Raw genomic sequence first — 18,348 nt, forward strand, 5'->3', positions numbered from 1 at the left:
TCATGCAAAATGAGATGCATTTCAGATGTTAAGATGCTGCGTAATGTATTGTATGCAAAATAATCCGTGTTATTATCTAAGATGTGACAGCACTTTGCGAAACATGAATATGGTTATTCATTCTTGTCATGCTAATGAAAACGCTTCAATTCTATATATGTTCAAAGGAAACAGAGAAGAGAGCACAGCCCAGTGAATGGTGCAACCAACACAGTGGATGAAATGTCATAAACTCCCCTTGAGCCAACCAACCCTGATTTAAAAATTGTCATCATAGCTGGAAGGCGGCAAAACAAACAACATTCGGAATTACAAAAAAACAGACCTCTGGCAGAAGATAAAGGGACGGCTTTTCTTGTGTCTCCCCTTTCATCTGGTTTTATTACACTCTGGCCATTTTTCTTCTCTAAGCCCCAAGCTTGGCAACTTGAAAGGTTCGAGGTTTGTTTCAGATTAAAGCAAAGTGAAGTGAGAGACCCAAGCCTGACCTCCGCTGTTTGAGCATTAGCCCATCAGAACAGCTACCACAGGAGAGCTGCATGAGGTTGCGCCTTGAGATGTACATTATTAATCAGGACAGCAGCACGTAAACGCTTAACATATGTACTAAATGTACGTGTTCAGTCAACTGTACTAAAAATAAATATTATTTTCACTGGCATATTGAATGACAGCATATTTTGCCACAGCAATGCTGTACAACCTATGAAAATTTTAATTCACATTATTTTCAAGGAAAATGGTAAATGGTTACATAACATTGATATCTAGGGCAAAAAAAAATCAACATTTAACCCCATTTACACCACTTGTATTTCTGCTTTATCAGCTGCCACCCCCTAATTACCTTTAAGTCATTCCCACCTTGGTGAGCCTCTGTCACTGAAGGACGGAGTCATTTGTTGGCCACGTGCAGCAATTTGAAACTTCAGGGAAGGAACGGTAATCTGTCCAGTACACTGTCTATAACTGGACTCGTGTGGGCTTTTGGTGGTAGGATACTGAATAAAAGATTTTTTTGTACAATTGGCTGCATGGCTTTTATTAGGGCACTGGTGCCCTACTGGTTAAGAAAGTGCACTTGTTATTGAAAGATTGTTGGTGGCATGGTGGTGCAGTGGTTAGCACTGTTGCTTCACACCTCTGGGACCTGGGTTTGAGTCCCCGCCTGGGTTACATGTGTGTTGAGTTTGCATGTTCTCCCTGTGTCATCGTGGGGTCCAGGTACACCCCCCACAGTCCCAAAACATCCTTAGGTTAACTGGAGTTACCAAATTACCCAAAAGTGTGAATGGTGTGTTAGTTTGCCCTGCGATGGGTTGGCGCCCCCTCCTGGGTTATTCCTTGCTTTGCACTCGTTGTTTCGGGGGTAGGTTTTGGACCCCCTCAGTATAGAACATGAAATAATAAATTAATTAATCAAATAAGTTCATTGTCTGAAACAATGCTGAAATATTCAAAACTTTACAGTGACCGTAACAGATTACACTGTATGTGATTTCATCTGCGAAAGGCCATAACTTAATGAAAATTACTAAGTTAAATCAAAGTTTTTAACTCATAATTCAAAATCACATAAATCCACCAATGGAGACATCACCTAAATGAAGGGCCAGCAATACTGGTGAACTCCCACCTTGTGCTTGTGCTATTTTGCCCCTTCTGCCACATAGAAGACCTACTAACTCTGGCCCACATAGGAATGCTGGATACGCGTCCTTTCGTACAACGCAAAACGCGAGTTAGAAATTTCCGCTAGGTGTCAGTATATACATTATGAAAAATGTCTGCATGACATTCATATAGCACAGTGTATGTATGCGTAGTATTTACATTTTTCAAAATCGCCTGCGCTGGAATAACGTCACCCACCAAAATTAATAATATTACTGTTCTTGTATTTATTTTCAGATTAATTTATCCTGATTTCATAATAGTTTAAAACAAATTAAATTATAATGTAGGTAAAACGTCATCACCCCGCCCAGATTAATCATGTTATTGTTGTCTATATATTTTCTTTCAGATTAATTTATGCTGATTTCATAGTAATTTTATACACATGAAATTAAAATTTAGGTCCGATTTAGGTCCGGGATAAGCAGTTGGAAGATGGATGGGTGGATGGATGGAAGGACGGACGGATGAATGCTCTTTTTCTAATAATTGCTAGTAAAACGGTGAGACTTTCCCAAGTGCAAACTGCGACCTATGATGGGGTAGGTTATTTTATTATCTTCATCGTCTCCACCCCTGCAAAATTTAACCTAAGATGACTTGTAATGCACCTGTTTCAGTTTGAAATGTGCTTTGCTTTCCGTGTTCTAAGTTGTCACATTTTGCAGTACTTTTCCCACTTTATTTTTAATTAATGGCCAAGTGTAAAGACAGCACGCGTACGCACGCACGCCCGCACACAGTTATTATTAACTGTTATACACATTAAGGCGTCTAATCCGTCAAATTTCGGCATATATTTCTTAGCCCTTATTAGGATGTCAAGGCGTGGTTTAGGAAGACAGCCAATAGAAAAAAAATAATTACTGGGTGAAAATGCCGCAGGACGCACAGCGGCTGGTAGGCGGCCGCGTTAACAGCAAAGAGACGGAAAGGTGCTGGACAGGGGGTCTGAAAGTTGCCGGACAGGGGGCCTGCGGAGCGGCAAGGCGACAGCGGCGGAGCCGTGGGGGGTCGCTGGGCTGCTGAACAAAACCTGGAGACCTGGCCGGTGGCTGGACAAAGAAACCATGGATCTGGAAAACATCGTAGCCAACACAGTTCTGCTTAATGCCAGGGAAGGTAAGGAGGGGCACCGGGGCCGGGAAGGGGCAGCAACCCAGCGCAAGGTATCGCCGGGAGTGGGATTCGCTGGGGCCGGATATCCGGAAGTGGCAGTCTGTGTCTTATTTTTATTTTAGTTTTTTAGGGCTTTTCCAAACTTTTCAAAAGGGAATTTGTCAGTACTTGTGTTTACGAATTCTTCTTGGGGTGCTCAGACAACTCCCACTTGCGTATTTTAAGTTCAATACCCCGCAATACCCTGCACTACCCTGCAATGCCCCGCAGCATAAAACCGTCTCCCAGCACTCGGCCACTCGGCGGCTGCCACAGGCTGCACTGGCCCCCGCTGCCTCCCAGATGTGCTTCTAGGCTGACCTGTTCAGGTGGCACTTGTATAAAGATGCGTGTAGATTCTGGGCTTGAGATGATCACTTTTGAGATCCAGGTGTTTCAGAATATTAACAAGTTGCTTTATGCATGACACTTTTCTCTAGTGTGATTATTATGGGGTGGCACTAGGGCACCTGACCACTTTTAGTATTTAGCTTATGGTTGAGGTCTACTCCCTGCAAAATGTGCGACACTGGGCAAAACACATTTGTCCCTGAATTCCCTGAATTTTGCAATAGATTTAATAAAATATAGTAAAATACAGCTTATTATGATTCATTTTTCTAAAGTACATCCTGTAACAAAGGGGATTCTGCTGGGGGAAACAAAAAATGACTGAAAACAGTAGATTATGTTATTTTTCTGAAGTGTTTTAATAGTAAAAAGGGTAAATGTGTGAAGATATATGTAATTAACTTTTGGTGTGTATCAGTGTTTTTATTTCTCCTGCAAGTATTTGACTAGCTGGTGTCCAGTCATTGAGCTAGTGTGGCAGAAGTAGCAGATAATTTTGATGATCACGGGAATACAGAGTCACGACACGCAGGGCATGAAGCCCTGTGACATGCAGTGCCGCGTAACTGCAGGCCAGTCAGAGTGTCCGTACCCCTTTCCACCATCGAAACGGCCTACAATGGCCACGCAAGTATCAGAGCTTGACATTGGAGCGATGGGAAGTCGGCAGGTTCAGTGAATCCCGTCTTCTGTTGCATTATGTGGATGGTTGGGTACATGTCGGGCGTCTGTGTGAAGTCTGGTCCACGACTATGTCACCCTGTATGCATCAGCGCTCCATGCGCTGTGTGTTGTGCCTCCCTTGATCAGCATCAAAGTGATCTATTTCCACCACAGTTCTTTTGGTTGTACCACTTGGGAAAACCTTTAGTCACCTCTCACATCTACAGTGCAAGTCTTGGCGCATAATACTGTGTGCATTCCTTGATTTGAAAAATGTAAAGACCAATATAAATGGGTCGCTGGCTATATTCACGCAAGACTTCTCTGAATTGTGTAAGGAACCCAAATGGTATTATCATCTACTGCTGAGTATTAACGGTTCTACATTATGTCTCTTCTGATTTACAGGAGGAGCTGGCAATAGAAAAGGGAAGAGCAAGAAATGGAAGCAGATGCTACAGTTTCCACACATTAGTCTCTGTGAAGACATTGAACGACAGATTGGTACGAGTGTTTTATGCTAACTGCATGAGGTGGCTCAATGGGGCTTAACCACGTGTGATATTTAGCTATTGCTATGGATGTTAAGGTTATGGATGTTTCACTCAGAAAGAGAGTGTGTGTTTCTCATGATGCTTGTCAAAGTTTTAGAATTCTGGGTCATTCAGTTTCAATTCAAGGAATTTCCAAAAGAAACTGTGCACCACCGTTTTTGATTTTGATGAAATTTGGCGTGTGAAGTTCACATAGCCTCCAAAGCTCAGAAATCTTTCTTGTTTATTTTTTTTATTCCTTTAGAAATATAGCACCTTTCTACATCACGGCTAGCAAAAAAAAAAAAGATAATTCAGAGTGTTGTCTTACAAGCTGTAAGCTTTTTACTATTACAGCTGGCTTTATCCATAGATTGTTTGAAAGCTCATAAGGTCTGTGTTTCTTTCTTCAAAGTCTTTTTGGTTATTGAAAAAATCAGTAAGAGGCTTGGAGTAGTAAGTAATTTTATGGTGAAATGCATTTGTTTGTGTACAAAACATTGGCCTATTACTTGGTCCTCTTCATGAGATAAGCACCCCAATAATATGCAACTTTTAGAAACAGCAATTTTTTGAGGTCGGAAAAAAAGGTATGTAGGTATAGGGCTTGTATGCTGTGCTGCCTAGCCGTCTGTAAATTAAATTGCTTTGGTAAACCTGGGATGACCTGACTTCAGCTAATCAATGAGGATTTGCTGAAAAGCACAGAATGTGGTCAATAGTCGCTAATGAAACACAAATACTTAGTAATAACTTAGTTACTACTGAAGTACAAAGCATGAACAAATATAGTCGCAACTTCAGATAAAAGATACGTCACGATTCATTAATGATAAATAAACATTAGATCAGTATTTCAAATGTCTTATTCATTACTAGCTGTTTCAGTAGTTCCTTAATAGTTCACAAGGGTTTATGGATTTAACAAGATATAGTTGACATACATGTCGTGATTCATTAATGATGAATTAACATGACATCAGTAAACAACTCAGACTTAGTTTGTGGTTAATTAATATGGTATTACATAAGTATAGGATAATACTGTATTACTGTACTGTATAATACTATATTATTTGTGCCCCGTGAAGTTAAAGTGCTAAAAATGTTCCCTGCAAGCCAGAGCAACAGTATGCCTGGACTTCATAATGCAAGACAAAGGAGAAATTTTCTAAAAAGTCCATCAAAACACTTCATATAATTCAAGCTACACTGTGGGTTACCTCGGGACACTATAAGCTACTTTATAAAATAAGTGCATTAAAAGAGACTAAGAGAATTAGTGTGTGGTGTCAGTGTTTTTTTTTTGTAAGTTCAGAGTCTCGTGGCTCCTACGCCTCTATAAATAACATGTTCGAAAACAGGTAAAGCAGCACTTTCTTCCTAATTATGTGAGAAATGTTTTACTCCTCCCCTCACATGCTTTTATGAGGCTCAGAAATGATTATTGTTTGTTTTTTAAAAACTTGTACACTTTTGTGGTACCTGTCTTCTGATTGGGACAGAGTAGGAGGTCAGTGTTTCATATACATCTGGTAAACATACATGTGTATTTCGCTGTAAAATAATTGACTTGTTACTCCAAGCCCTTCATTATTTTTAATCGCTAAAAGTAATTTTAAAAAATGAAGTTTACAGGTTGAACTTTGACCTTGAAAAAAGACTTTGAAGTTGAAAACATATTGTCTCTGAACGTTTCAAAGAGAATTCTCTGAGCCTTGGTGCTGTAATACTGAAAAACGTCACAGCTCATAAGACAATTAGCATCTGACTTGTGCAAAAGCTACATTTCCAGTGAGCTGTATCTGAGCCATGAAGCTGTAACAGAAAAAATGTGCACTGGCAGTGGTATTTTGTTCTACCCGCAGTGTAGAAAAGGCACTGTACCTCAAAATATACAAACCATTTCTGAGCTCTGGAAGATGTGTGTAGTTCACGTGTCAGAATTATTCAGAATCAAAATTGATGTGGGCAAGGACATGTGTTAAACTGGAAACAAACGTCCATCCATTCAGAGACGGTGGGCAATTAAGACATACATTCATCTAATTTGCCGGACGGTCAGAGGGAACCAGAGTAGGAGTAGGTTTAGTTAGTGACTGACATAAGTAATCTGTTTCAGAAATCCTTACGTGAGTGAAATTTTACGTGTAAATTTCACGTTCCCATACCATTCAGGACACCTTATAGCAAAAACACATAAGCCAAAGCTATACTAGTAATATGCACTAAAGAACAAATATTAAATAAATGAAAAGATGACGTGTAAATATACTTTTTCTTTAACACCTCCGCAAACTCCAGATTTACTTAAGTTGTTTGTCCTTTATTTTTTATCTGTGTATTTCATCACAAGCTTTAATAATGATTATTGCTCTTTGTCTTTATTGACTTCTTACACCATAATGTGCTATTTATTAAAAATCACATGAATTGTTATGTTCAGCCTGGGAGTTTGGTGCGTAAACATTATATCTTAGAGAATGAATAGGACTGTGATGATCGTAAGAAGGAAGTAACCACACAATAATTTTGCCATTCGTGTAGTGTTTTGATCAAACCAGGAAACTCAACAATTGCTTCTCATATTCAAATGATGAGACGGTTACTTAAGTAAAGATATAGAAGAGCTAAGGATGCAGAGGCAGCCTGTCTAATGTCCTGCAGGACCTCACTGGCTGGTGCTCAGTGCTGTCAGCAGTATATTGAGGCAGCATGTTCTCTTATTGAAATTTCTACACTTTGACATTGGCTCACATAAACCAGATTAACCAGTTACTGGTAAACCGGTTGTGGGGTGGGCTGGCAATGAGGGTGGAGGGAATGGCCACATAAGTGTTTTTCACCCAAACTGGTCCTGACACTTCGTGCTTCCTTTTCATGGTTCATCACTCTGTACAGTATATGAAGACTGGAGCCGAGGTGAATGCAGGAAAGTTCAGTGTAAATACTGAGGGCCAGCGCAAGCACACATATGCTACATTTAATACTGTTCTCTAAAATATTTGGTTTTAAGGAGTAATTATTTGTGATGTAACCATCTTCCTCAAACTTAATCAGATTTCTGTTTTTTAAAATGATGTTTCTTTTATTCCTCAAAAGTTAATCGGAGATTGTGATGTTAGGCTTTCTTTCTGAATAATAGCTGCCTCAGGGATGTAAAAAAAGATTGAATGCTTAACTTTTTTTTTTTTTTTTTTTTTTATTGAATATTTAAATAGCCATCCAATTTACAGATATTGCGACTCTTTTCACTTGGTGTTACGTTTTACCACAGGTGACTTTTGAGTGGTTGCCGGAAAGTTTATGGGACATAGTCTTAAAAATAAAACACATGAAGAGCTTTTTGATGTGTGTGTGTGTGTGTGTGTGTGTGTGTCCAGGTGTACCTTACCTTGTGGGGACTAAATGTCCCCACAATGTGATGAATACCCATTTTTTTACCTTATGGGGATCAGTTTCCTGGACCCCTGCAACGAAAAAACTAAAAATGCAAAAACTCTTGTATTTTGCTTGGTTACTTATGGTTATGGTTAGGGCAGGGTGGGGGTAAAGGTTGACATAGTTAGCATTAGCATTTTTCCCACAGAAATGAATGAGCTGTGTGTGTGTGTGTGTTTAATAAATTAACCTCTGAGGCAGACTTCTAGTCAGTGTTCTTCTATGCTGAGTGAAATTTCCGCATGTCATTGCATCAGAGGCATTGTTACAGGTGTCCTGTAGCCCCCACCCAAATACCTGTACACTAGTTGAATAGTGTTTACATAAACCTCTAGTGATGATTCTGTATTGCGCAGTATAAACGGGGAAGTCACGTGACACCGTGTGATGTAATCTAGGTGTATTGTGCTGGGATTTTTTTCTTCACTTCAGTGACCAACAAACATTTTGAGATTTGATGTTCACTTCTAATTCCACTGAGTGATATGGTGGAGTATTTTCTATGCACTGGTGAACTTAAGGAAAGAGCTGTGCTGTGCCACACTGGCATTGTGCTCTGCCACACTGGCAATGTGCTGTGCCACACTACATATGCAGTGGCATATTTTACATCCACTTGCATCGTGAAGACAAATGTGTTTTGCCCAGTGTTGCACATTTTGCGGTGCAGACAATGTTAAGAGTCAGTTACTGCCCTTATTCCGAGGGCCTAGAGGGTTTGACCTTATAACCTTCACTCACAGTTGAACTAGAGTCTTATGTTAAGCGAATGCTGAGAGGATATTGTGCCAGCCAAAAGTGTTGAACGTAGAGGTGAACGTAGAACACTTTTACACACTTTACTACATGAGGTTATCTAGGTAGCAAGAGTACTACTCAGGAAAGTTGACATTAGAACACTAATACATCCCCTCAGTCTCCCTTCCTTTGCCTTCCAAACAGATAAAGACTACTACAGCCTTTGTGAAAAGCAACCCATCGGGTGGCTGCTTTTTCGGCAGTTCTGCGACACCAGAACCGAGCTTTCACAATGCGTCCGGTTCTTGGATGCGGTGGTAAGTTGCTTATAATGTTCTGTTCACCTCGCTCATGCGTCGCTCTGGACAGAAGCATCTGCTTTGTAAAGCACGTGTTCTGAGCCAGTCTGCCTTCAGGTTCGGCGTAGATGCTGCTTCTGTGTACAGTGAGCATAGCAGTCTGCTTTTTAAATTCACAGAACAAGTTTTTCTCGTCTGAAATGCATGTAGAACTTTATTCTGCCCTTCTTCCCCAGGCGGAATATGACGTCATCCCCGACACAATGAGGAAGGAGTACGAGCAGAAGCTGATAAATACTTACTTCAACCTAAACGTACGTCCAGGAAATAAACAGAGTTTTACTTCATAGAGGGGGTAGGACTAATGTGTTCCTACAAGTTCTGCTGGAGTCTGACTGGTTGCCATTCCTGTGGTTTTCTGTTCATGTAACAGTCCTGATTAACATTCCTGATAAAGTGATGTGTAAGCTTCCGTTTGGGCATTTTGTTACTGCAGCATTTCCATCATTAGCCTTGTCAGAGATTCAGCTTCTGCTCTTCATGCACTTCCACAGTCCCAGGAGCATGTTGCAGAGATACCGGAGGAGATCTTTCAGAAATGCTTGACGATTCTGAGTAAGGAGCCATGTAAAGACCAGTTTAAGGAGTGTGCAAAGTGAGCTCATGACCTCGTCCTTCCCTATCCCTGCCCCCTGTAAGTCTGTGAGTGTCAGGGCTGGCTTTCGTCACATACTGTCTAATGCAGTGTTTGTGTTTCGTGACCCGTTTGTGGCAGGCTGGTCCATGACTACCTGAGTGTGGGTCCTTTTGCTGAATACCTTGAGAGTATGTACTTTAAACGATTTCTGCAGTGGAAATGGTTAGAAAGGTATGTGGCCCGCCTTAAATTCTCACCCTAGGCAAACCGTTCTGCGGGGTCATAGTACCTAATACCCTGCATTTCTGAATGAGAGCAAAGAACATCATTACGTTTTATTGTCCCATGATTAAAAAAAAAGTTAATTTCTCAGTAATAATTCAGTGTGCATTTGAAAATAAGCCTTTTCTCTAACCATACCAGAATTCCACTCACTGCTCTTTATGAAGTGTGACTTAAATGCTTTAAATTGACTGCTCTTATTTTCTTAGTTAAGAGAATGTTGTCATTTACTTCCACTGTCCTTGTTTTCCTGGCAGACAACCAGTAACAAAGAACACATTCCGTCAGTACAGGGTACTGGGAAAGGGGGGCTTTGGAGAAGTAAGTGATACAATGTGTCCAGGTAGTTCTATAGAATGATGTTATACACCGTTCTGGATTGGATACATTTCAATGCATCTGTGAATCTTCTTGTAGCTTCTTCTGTTATTATTCTTACTCTCCTCCCCCAACAGGTGTGCGCATGCCAGGTGAGAGCTACAGGGAAGATGTATGCGTGCAAGAGGTTGGAGAAAAAGAGGATCAAAAAGAGAAAAGGTGAATCGATGGCACTGAATGAGAAGGAGATCCTGGAAAAAGTGAACAGCAGATTTGTGGTAATTATGAACCATGGGGTTGGACTTTGCATGTTTGTAATCGTGTGTCGGCAGTGTGCTTGAAGAGTACTTGCTGGTGAGTGACCTATAAAAGAGTCTGCTGATTGAAATAGATGATAGGGGCATTGATGAGAATGATGACGTTCGGTCTGGCCGTTTGCTTTTCAACGTAAGGTTTCATTGTAAAGCTCTTGTCATCCATGGTGTTAATGAGACTCCCTCTGGTCTCCCATTGGAGGTAAGTCTGGCTTATGCTTACGAAACAAAGGACGCACTCTGCCTGGTGCTGACGCTGATGAATGGAGGCGACCTTAAGTTCCATCTCTATCACATGGGCAAGCCCGGCTTCGACGAGCCAAGAGCGATCTTTTATGCAGCAGAGCTCATCTGTGGGCTGGAGGATCTTCACAGAGAGAGAATAGTATACAGGTGTGGCCTTCTGTGAAATCAGGTTTTTCTTATACGCACAATGTAAGGCTTCTGAATCCAGTCGTGTTTTCATCTTTCACCTTGTTTTCTGTTCTTTAGGGACTTGAAGCCTGACAACATATTATTAGATGACCTTGGTGAGATATTTGATACTAAGGTGTGGTTTATGGCTTTGTGTGTCTTTTGTTTATTTCAGATAGGCCTCTCAGTTCTGCTTTCACTCCAAGCTTTGCTAATCCATGACTTGCATGCAGTGACGTACTTCCTGTTGGAATTGGGGTTGTTCCCAGGCTTCCGCCTTAGGCTGTTTTTAGGATTTCGAAGCTAACATGTGACTCTGAAGCTGTGCAGGCAGTAAATAGAAGTGAGTGCACACCCTAGCATGTTCAAAACAGTGCTATTTTTCCAAAGGACTGAAGAGAGAGAGAAAAAAAGAAAATGCTCTGACTTCCGCAGCCCTTCCAAGTGCTGAGAGTCATTAAATGTAGCAGCATGTTTTCAACACTCTCCAGCTGACGCTGAGCCAATGAAGAAATGGGTTAATTTAAAAAAATTTTTGTCATTGTAAACGTTCGTATTTAATTGAAATCTACAGTATAGGTCTGGACAATTATTTTAGGAAAGCCCCCTCCCCCGGTGAAAAAAAAACACCAGAAAATAAGTATAATGTTTCATTTTTTGCATCATGCAGAAAACTCCCACTAAAAGTCCCACTAAATTCTAGCACAGCTTATCATTTGAAAATACTCAGCCGTAAATGAAAATTTAAGTGCTAATCACATCTTTAGGAAACAATAATAAATTAATTAGTGGATAAAAATGCTTCATAAAATAGAGTGCAAACATGAGACCTTATGACACCGTCTTTCCAAATAAATTCTTATATAAATGGGGAAGTAATAATAAGTCTGCTTTATTGTAGCCTAATTTTCTTTTAATGTAGCTAAACAGACTGGCTCTCGTGATTATGTATGTTGGCCGCAGCCTACGTCTGAAATCGCTGCTCCAGTTTGTTCGCTGAAGCCTGGTAGTTTTCCTGCACGATCCGTATACATCGTTGACAGTCACTTCTGGAAGCTCCTGTGAACCCCGGTTATAAAACTGAGCTGCCTTATGATCTCGCATATCGACCGGAAGCATTGGATCGGCCTTAATGGGAGGCAGAAGCTGCTGTGCAAGTAGCTGATTTCTGCATGCTGTGCCATTAGTCACCAGCAGGTGGCGCATAGATATACGCATTCACACAAATGAAAAATTATGTGTGTTATTTGGAAGGAAACACGGAACAAGCAGTGTTTTTTGGATTGCATATGGTGTGCTTGTGTTTAGTAACGAAGTCCTTTCTGGGAATCTGATTCTGATCTTGTCTCTGGTTTCCGTTCTGCAGGAGTTAACGTTTGGTACCTGTTACTTCTGCCTGCATTTATCGCTGGTTTTCTTGGCGCGTTTATAACAGATTCTTCTTTTTGTGTTCCTGTGTGTGTTTGCACTCATCAACTAGGTCTCGTCCACCTTTAGGTCATATCCGTATATCAGACCTGGGGCTGGCGATCCGCGTGCCCGACGGACAGACGGTGAAAGGCCGGGTGGGCACTGTGGGCTATATGGGTGAGTGTGGCCCAGTACAGTCGATGCTAAAAACTAAAACGTCTACCTAGTTGTGAAAAGTTAGTGTAAATGTGCTGATTATGCTTGAAAATGGTATCGTTCACGGTAAGAAGGTGAGAAGAATGTGCCGTATTGGACACTTCGGCATCAGCCTGCAGAGTAACTCAGTTGTGCATGCATGCAGGGACGGATTACAGACCGGGCCAGCGGGGCCCCTAGCCCAAAACAATTTGCAACGCTTATCAACAATGTGGTTGTGGTGGTGGTGCTGGTGCTGGTGGTGGTTGGGGGGGGGGGGGGCCTCGCGAACGTTTTGCCCAGGGGCCCACACAACCCATAATCCATCCCTGCATGCATGTGTCATATACAAGTGTAACATGAGACCAGAATGCTGTCACAATGTTTTTGCTGTTGTAATCTGGGTGAACATCAATCCATGTGAGATGGGGGAAGAGAACTTAACAAAGGCAGTGCAGTCAATTACAGGCCATGAATATTTCCTCTCTTTTCATTATTTGGGAGGTGAAAGGAGCAGACTTTCATCAGCCAAGTTTCAGAGACCTTAATTAATATGCTGATTGCACTGGTTATTGTTATTCAAAGCGGCGTGTGCTTTGGAATCCAATTTGCAAAAGGATTGTTTCTTCCATTTACCACAGTAAGCACAACCGTGTCTCGGCACACAGCTACCCCGAGTGGCGCCAAGTAGGTAAAGTTGTTTTTTTTTTCCGGCTTCCTTCTGTTCAACTGCATCTCTCGTTGCTGTAGCCCCTGAGGTGGTGAGAAATGAACCCTACGCCTTTAGTCCAGACTGGTGGTCCCTGGGTTGCCTGATCTACGAGATGATCGAGGGCCACCCCCCCTTCCTGCAGCCTAAGAGGAAGCTCATCCGAGAGGAGATCGAGCAGATGGTGAAGGAAGGGCAGGAAGAATACTCCAGCAAGTTCTCTGAGGATGCCAAATCACTCTGCAAGATGGTACGGCGGCTCATGAAACTCTCTGTGTTTATGCCGAGGAGCCTTAGTACATAAAAGGCTGTCTTTTTCGCCTACTTCTAGCTGCTGGCTAAAAGTCCCAGTGATCGGCTGGGATGTCAAGGGGGCGGAGCCATAGAAGTGAAGTCCCACTCTCTCTTCAGGATAATCAACTTCACGCGGCTGGAGGCAGGCAGGCTGACGCCGCCATTTGTACCTCATGTGAGCCTTCTCCAGATATTTTAGCTAAGAATGCTTTCACGTGTCTAAGCTCTGAGCTGCGTTGATTTGTCAGGTGTTTTGTTATATTTTTATTATTATTACTGTGTTGTGGGGAGGAAATGTTTCTGTCTGTGATATTTAAATGGTTCCAAAATGCTGCGTATGTTGCTTATTTGCCTCATCTATCGCTGCCCATGTCCCCCCATGAAGCCCATGGCTGTTTACTGCAAGGATGTTCTGGACATTGAACAATTTTCCACAGTGAAGGGAGTGGAATTGGAGCCCAGCGACAGCTCCCTCTACAGCAGGTTCTGCACTGGCTGCGTGTCCATCACCTGGCAGAATGAGGTCAGTCTCCTGTGTGTTCCCACCATCGCTCTTCAGCACTAAGCAGTACCTCGGAGAAACAATGGGGAACCAGTCTTACACTGGTGTTTCCCTTTCATTTTCTGTCTATGTTTATCCAGTTGTGGTCTGCTGTGTACTGAAATTCAATTCCTTAAATGTTTCAACTGACAAACAGAATTCTGGAAATATTTTACTTTCTGCACTGAAATTCCCATAGAGCAGTTTTGGGCTATTTATAGAAAGGCACTCATTTCACAGGTGTATTTATAGCTGTAGTTCCTGAACTCTGTTACGCAGATGATTGACACTGGCTGCTTTGAGGAGCTGAATGTGTTTCCCCTGGATGAGGTTCCACCCCCAGACCTGGCTGGGGCGAATCACACATCCCCTAAACCCAACGAGGGGCTACTATACAGGCTGTTTTGGTGGCAGGTAAATGTAAAACTCCAAACATCAATATGTTGCATGTTTTTTTTTTTTTTTTTTTTTCTTCTTTCATTTAATTTGATTTGACTCAGTATGTCCTCAGGTCTTGTATATAACCAATAAGTTTTGCTCTTGTTGCCCCCTACAGGACTGTTGCAGAAACTGCAGTGACAGTGAGGAAGAGCCGACAAGGTTGTGATCTGTTTAGAGTCACCTGTTTTTTATTTATAGACACCGTTTTGTATATTTTTAGCTTTGTTTTGTTTTGGGTATTTTTTTGAGTTACAAGAATTTGAAAATGCTGTATGTAATTACCCAGACAAAACACCTACTTTAATATGTGTACTGCTTGAAGTTAGTTTACTACTCTGAGTAGAATGAAAAGATCGAAATTCACTGATTGTAGACATGCTGTTTATAGGTAAATGAGACGTGTCATGAAATATGGTATTTAAGTCATGGAACATAGTATTTAAATGTTTGTTCCTCTGTCAAATCCCAGTTTAATGATTTGTAGTTTTGGGTTGTCTTGCAGTAGGCAGGGATGGATTACGGACCGGGCAAACTAGGGTCCCTGACCCTATAGGGAGGGCGTTTGGCTGCCAAGGGCCCTTGAATTGTGGTGGTTGTGGTGGTGGTGCTGGTGGTGGTTGGGGGGGGGCCCTCGTGAACGTTTTGCCCAGGGGCCCACACAATCCATAATCCGTCCCTGGCAGTAGGAACTGTTTGCCTACAGAAACTAACGTCACAAATCTGGGGATTTATTTTGGAAGATTCTGACATTGCAAATTCCGGTCTCTAAAATCTGGTCCCAAAAATCAGTTTGGAACATAGCTGATTAAAAGATCTTAACAATTTAACACAACACAAACTTATTTATGTTGTGAGTCAAAATATGAATGGGGAGGTAATTGAGATTGAATTAAAATATTTATTTGCTATAAAACGGAAGAAAATCAAGAAATGGATGCTCCAACATGATGAGCCTGTTGACCTTCTGTAGGTGTGTCCAACCAGGCAGGCCTGTTCCCTTCACTAATACAGGTTTGTTTCAGCCAGACACCAAGTGCATTCATCTTTCAGCTCATAAATTACTCCTTTCCCATCAGGTCGCTGATATATTTCGCATTGACCTCAAAATAGCACTACTGTGTGTCGTCTGGCATATTTGTAAGTGTGTATTTCCCTATTTTAGGCACCACCAAAGAAATGTTAACTAGTAAGCTATGGATGGAACACGTGAAGCTACCTTTCAATTTGAGTGAAAGAGTTGCCCTGATTTGAGGTCCCGTCAATACTACAGGCAACTCGACCAGCTGCCAGTGATGGCCAAAATGACTCTTCATGAACCATTTGCTGTATTTTCTGATTCTACTAGATCAGTGGTTCTCAAAGTCGGTCCTCGGGCCCCACTGCCCTGCTTGTTTTCCAGCTATCCCTGCCCCACACACAAGTCCCAGCTGTCTTTCAGCTTCTGATTGACTGAACACACCTGATCCAGGTAATCGGCAGTGTGTAGGGCAAGGATAGCTGGAAAACAAGCAGGGCAGTGGGTCCCGAGGGCCGAGTTTGAGAACCACTGTACTAGATGTTGGTCTCTGTTCGAAAAAGGGCTCCAAGCATGGTCCAAAGTAAGCCAAGAGCACCATCTAGTGGGGTCAGAAAATATAGCAAATGGTTCTTGAAGCACCGTTTTGGCCATTACTAGCAGTCTCCTAAGGTGTCCAGTCGTGAAGAGATTACTGGTACGATAATGGCTTACAATGGGGATGGCTTTTTGCCAGTACTGCTAAACTGGCATACTTCAGATGCATCAAAAATTATTTTTTAAATGTAAGGAATTATTTGCTGAAGTCAAGCCACATCGGTTCATATTGTATTCGCTAATGTATTTAATAATCACATGTAAATAATGGCTCTCTCCTGAATTTTATTCTGTTTTTGATAATATAATAGATTATAGGTATATAGGAAATTAGCTAATTTATTGGAGCCAAATTTAACCTTCCCAAGACAATGACCTGTATCATACAGACAAATTCATGTATGCATGTCATTGATGAATGTCAGTATTTCAGTGGAAAAGCCTGGCAGTTTTTAACATGTGTTTGCAAGTTCTTTGTCCAGAGTATTTAATTGGTTAACAGGAGAGAGGTATATATTTGACACATTATTGGAATTGATAATTCACAGCTACTGCACTGTAGATCTCAAGAACTGTGAGGTGACTCTTTTAAAAAACAGGGAAAACAACAGAATTTTGCAAGCAGTGTGGGCACATTTATGGGCACATTGCTAGTAGTGTGCTATTTATCCATGGCAATATTGCTTAGCCATTTTGTACCTAGCATTAGCATTAAATCACAATAGAACTAAAAAAATCTGAAAGGTATTTTTAAAGGTTTAAAGGTACTGAGGCACTTAATCTGTTGCAGGATGCACTACATGTGCTCAGAAGGAATTTCAAAAGTTGCTGAGTTTCAGATCTTGTGGGGAAAATGGTCAGTTTGTTTACATATGCTTAGAGATGTCTTTGTGTTTTGTATAAGAATTAGTAAATATGCAATTTCCATTAAATAGTTTCCAATATGATATATTCCTTGTATTGTGAAGGGGAGAAGTTTGACGTATTTAGCTTTTACCAAACAATGAATTCTTAGTATTAATTGACCTATGGACTGTTAAATTGTTACAGGTGGCTTAATAAGTAACTATATTACAGGGGATTTATGCCCCTGTTGTTATTTTACCTCCTGTCCTGTTTTTTATTAAGTAATGTGAGAAAATTATCAGGAAAACACTGACATAATTTCCATCCATCCATTTTCTTTACCTGCTTGTCCTATTTATGAATAGGTTTCTGGGCCCGATTCGGGAAGTTACGGGCGTAATTATAGATAATTATTGCCTTGTGAAAATGATTTTTTCGGTATTTAAATATTGACACTTGAAATTTTGGTTTACAAGCTGCCTGTTAGAAATCTGTCAGTTGAATTTTGTCAACACCAATGTAGTTCCCAGTCATAATGACAAATAATGATATTAAATTGTGCGACTGAGGACATTCCAGCTACTGCACATAGGAATAGAGAAAACCTCCCTATGAAGTTTTGCTTTGCATTATGTTTTATTGTCAAATTATACACTACATACAACAGCAATATTGTAGGCTATGCAAGAACACACTCATGGTTTAAAGGCTGAAATGCACAGCAATTTGTCATAACAGTGCAAATGCATATTTACTTTATGCCCTTTGTTGCTGTTATGGCAACAAATTACCGTATATTTTAGCATTCATACTGCAAATGCATACTTGCTTACCAGTTATGTCAATGCCTGGATTATAGGAATATTGTGTAGTAACTCTGCTTCTGTGGCCAAGTGCAGAATAAACTGTTTAAACTTTACCACCATGACTGCAAAATAAAGATTTCTGTAAATGGTTTTTGATCAGAAAGAACAGCCTCTCACTGTGATTGCATTTAGGTTCAGTCTGATGACACTGTAGTGTTTTCTTATGTTATATCTGTGACAAATCAGTCTGTAAATTGTATTTATTTTTCTAGGCATTTACAAAATACTTTTTTTTTTCTTTCACTGCCACCTCTTAGGGCCTGTTTTTTTATAACCATCTGTGAGTTCTGGATGTTTATGAACATTTAGTGTTACATATTTATATTTCAAAGGTAACATTTTAACAGCTACTTTATTACACCAGGTGCACCATAAAGGGTGATCCTTTATCGAGCGACTTCTACAAAGATGAGAAGCAGATTTTGGCTTGTAATAGCTATTTGCATTTGCTGTTGCTTATGACAGAAATATGGCAAAACAAAAGCACCATAATCGAAATAACTGTGCTAAGGATGGCTTTTTGGTTTATTTTGGGAAGGTTTGTATTATTATGGGTGATTTTTCTCTGAAATGTAAACCAGATGATAAGCCATAAAATAACTAAATGTC

General features: G+C 40.9%; 1 protein-coding gene across 3 annotated transcripts; it reads left to right on the plus strand.

The window, feature by feature from the left end:
• Positions 1–2,085: 2,085 nt before the first annotated feature.
• Positions 2,086–18,348, plus strand: LOC125750472 (G protein-coupled receptor kinase 6-like). Of its 3 annotated transcripts, XM_049028307.1 has the most exons (17): positions 2,086–2,219; positions 2,563–2,799; positions 4,258–4,353; positions 8,766–8,878; positions 9,097–9,174; positions 9,415–9,515; positions 9,636–9,728; positions 10,037–10,100; positions 10,235–10,375; positions 10,614–10,804; positions 10,904–10,941; positions 12,323–12,412; positions 13,181–13,389; positions 13,471–13,608; positions 13,819–13,956; positions 14,254–14,388; positions 14,531–18,348. In XM_049028307.1, exons 2-17 carry the CDS (start codon positions 2,748–2,750, stop codon positions 14,579–14,581), a joined length of 1,728 nt encoding a protein of 575 aa, XP_048884264.1. In that variant the 5' UTR covers positions 2,086–2,219; positions 2,563–2,747; the 3' UTR covers positions 14,582–18,348. The 3 variants fall into 3 exon arrangements, 2 of the variants coding, with proteins under 2 accessions (XP_048884264.1, XP_048884265.1); XM_049028308.1 differs by lacking the exon at positions 2,086–2,219 and having other exon boundaries at positions 2,454–2,799; positions 10,644–10,804; XR_007400354.1 differs by lacking the exons at positions 2,086–2,219; positions 14,531–18,348 and having other exon boundaries at positions 2,458–2,799; positions 13,871–13,956; positions 14,254–14,272.

Source organism: Brienomyrus brachyistius, chromosome 10, assembly GCF_023856365.1.
Source record: "Brienomyrus brachyistius isolate T26 chromosome 10, BBRACH_0.4, whole genome shotgun sequence".
NCBI lineage: Eukaryota > Metazoa > Chordata > Actinopteri > Osteoglossiformes > Mormyridae > Brienomyrus > Brienomyrus brachyistius.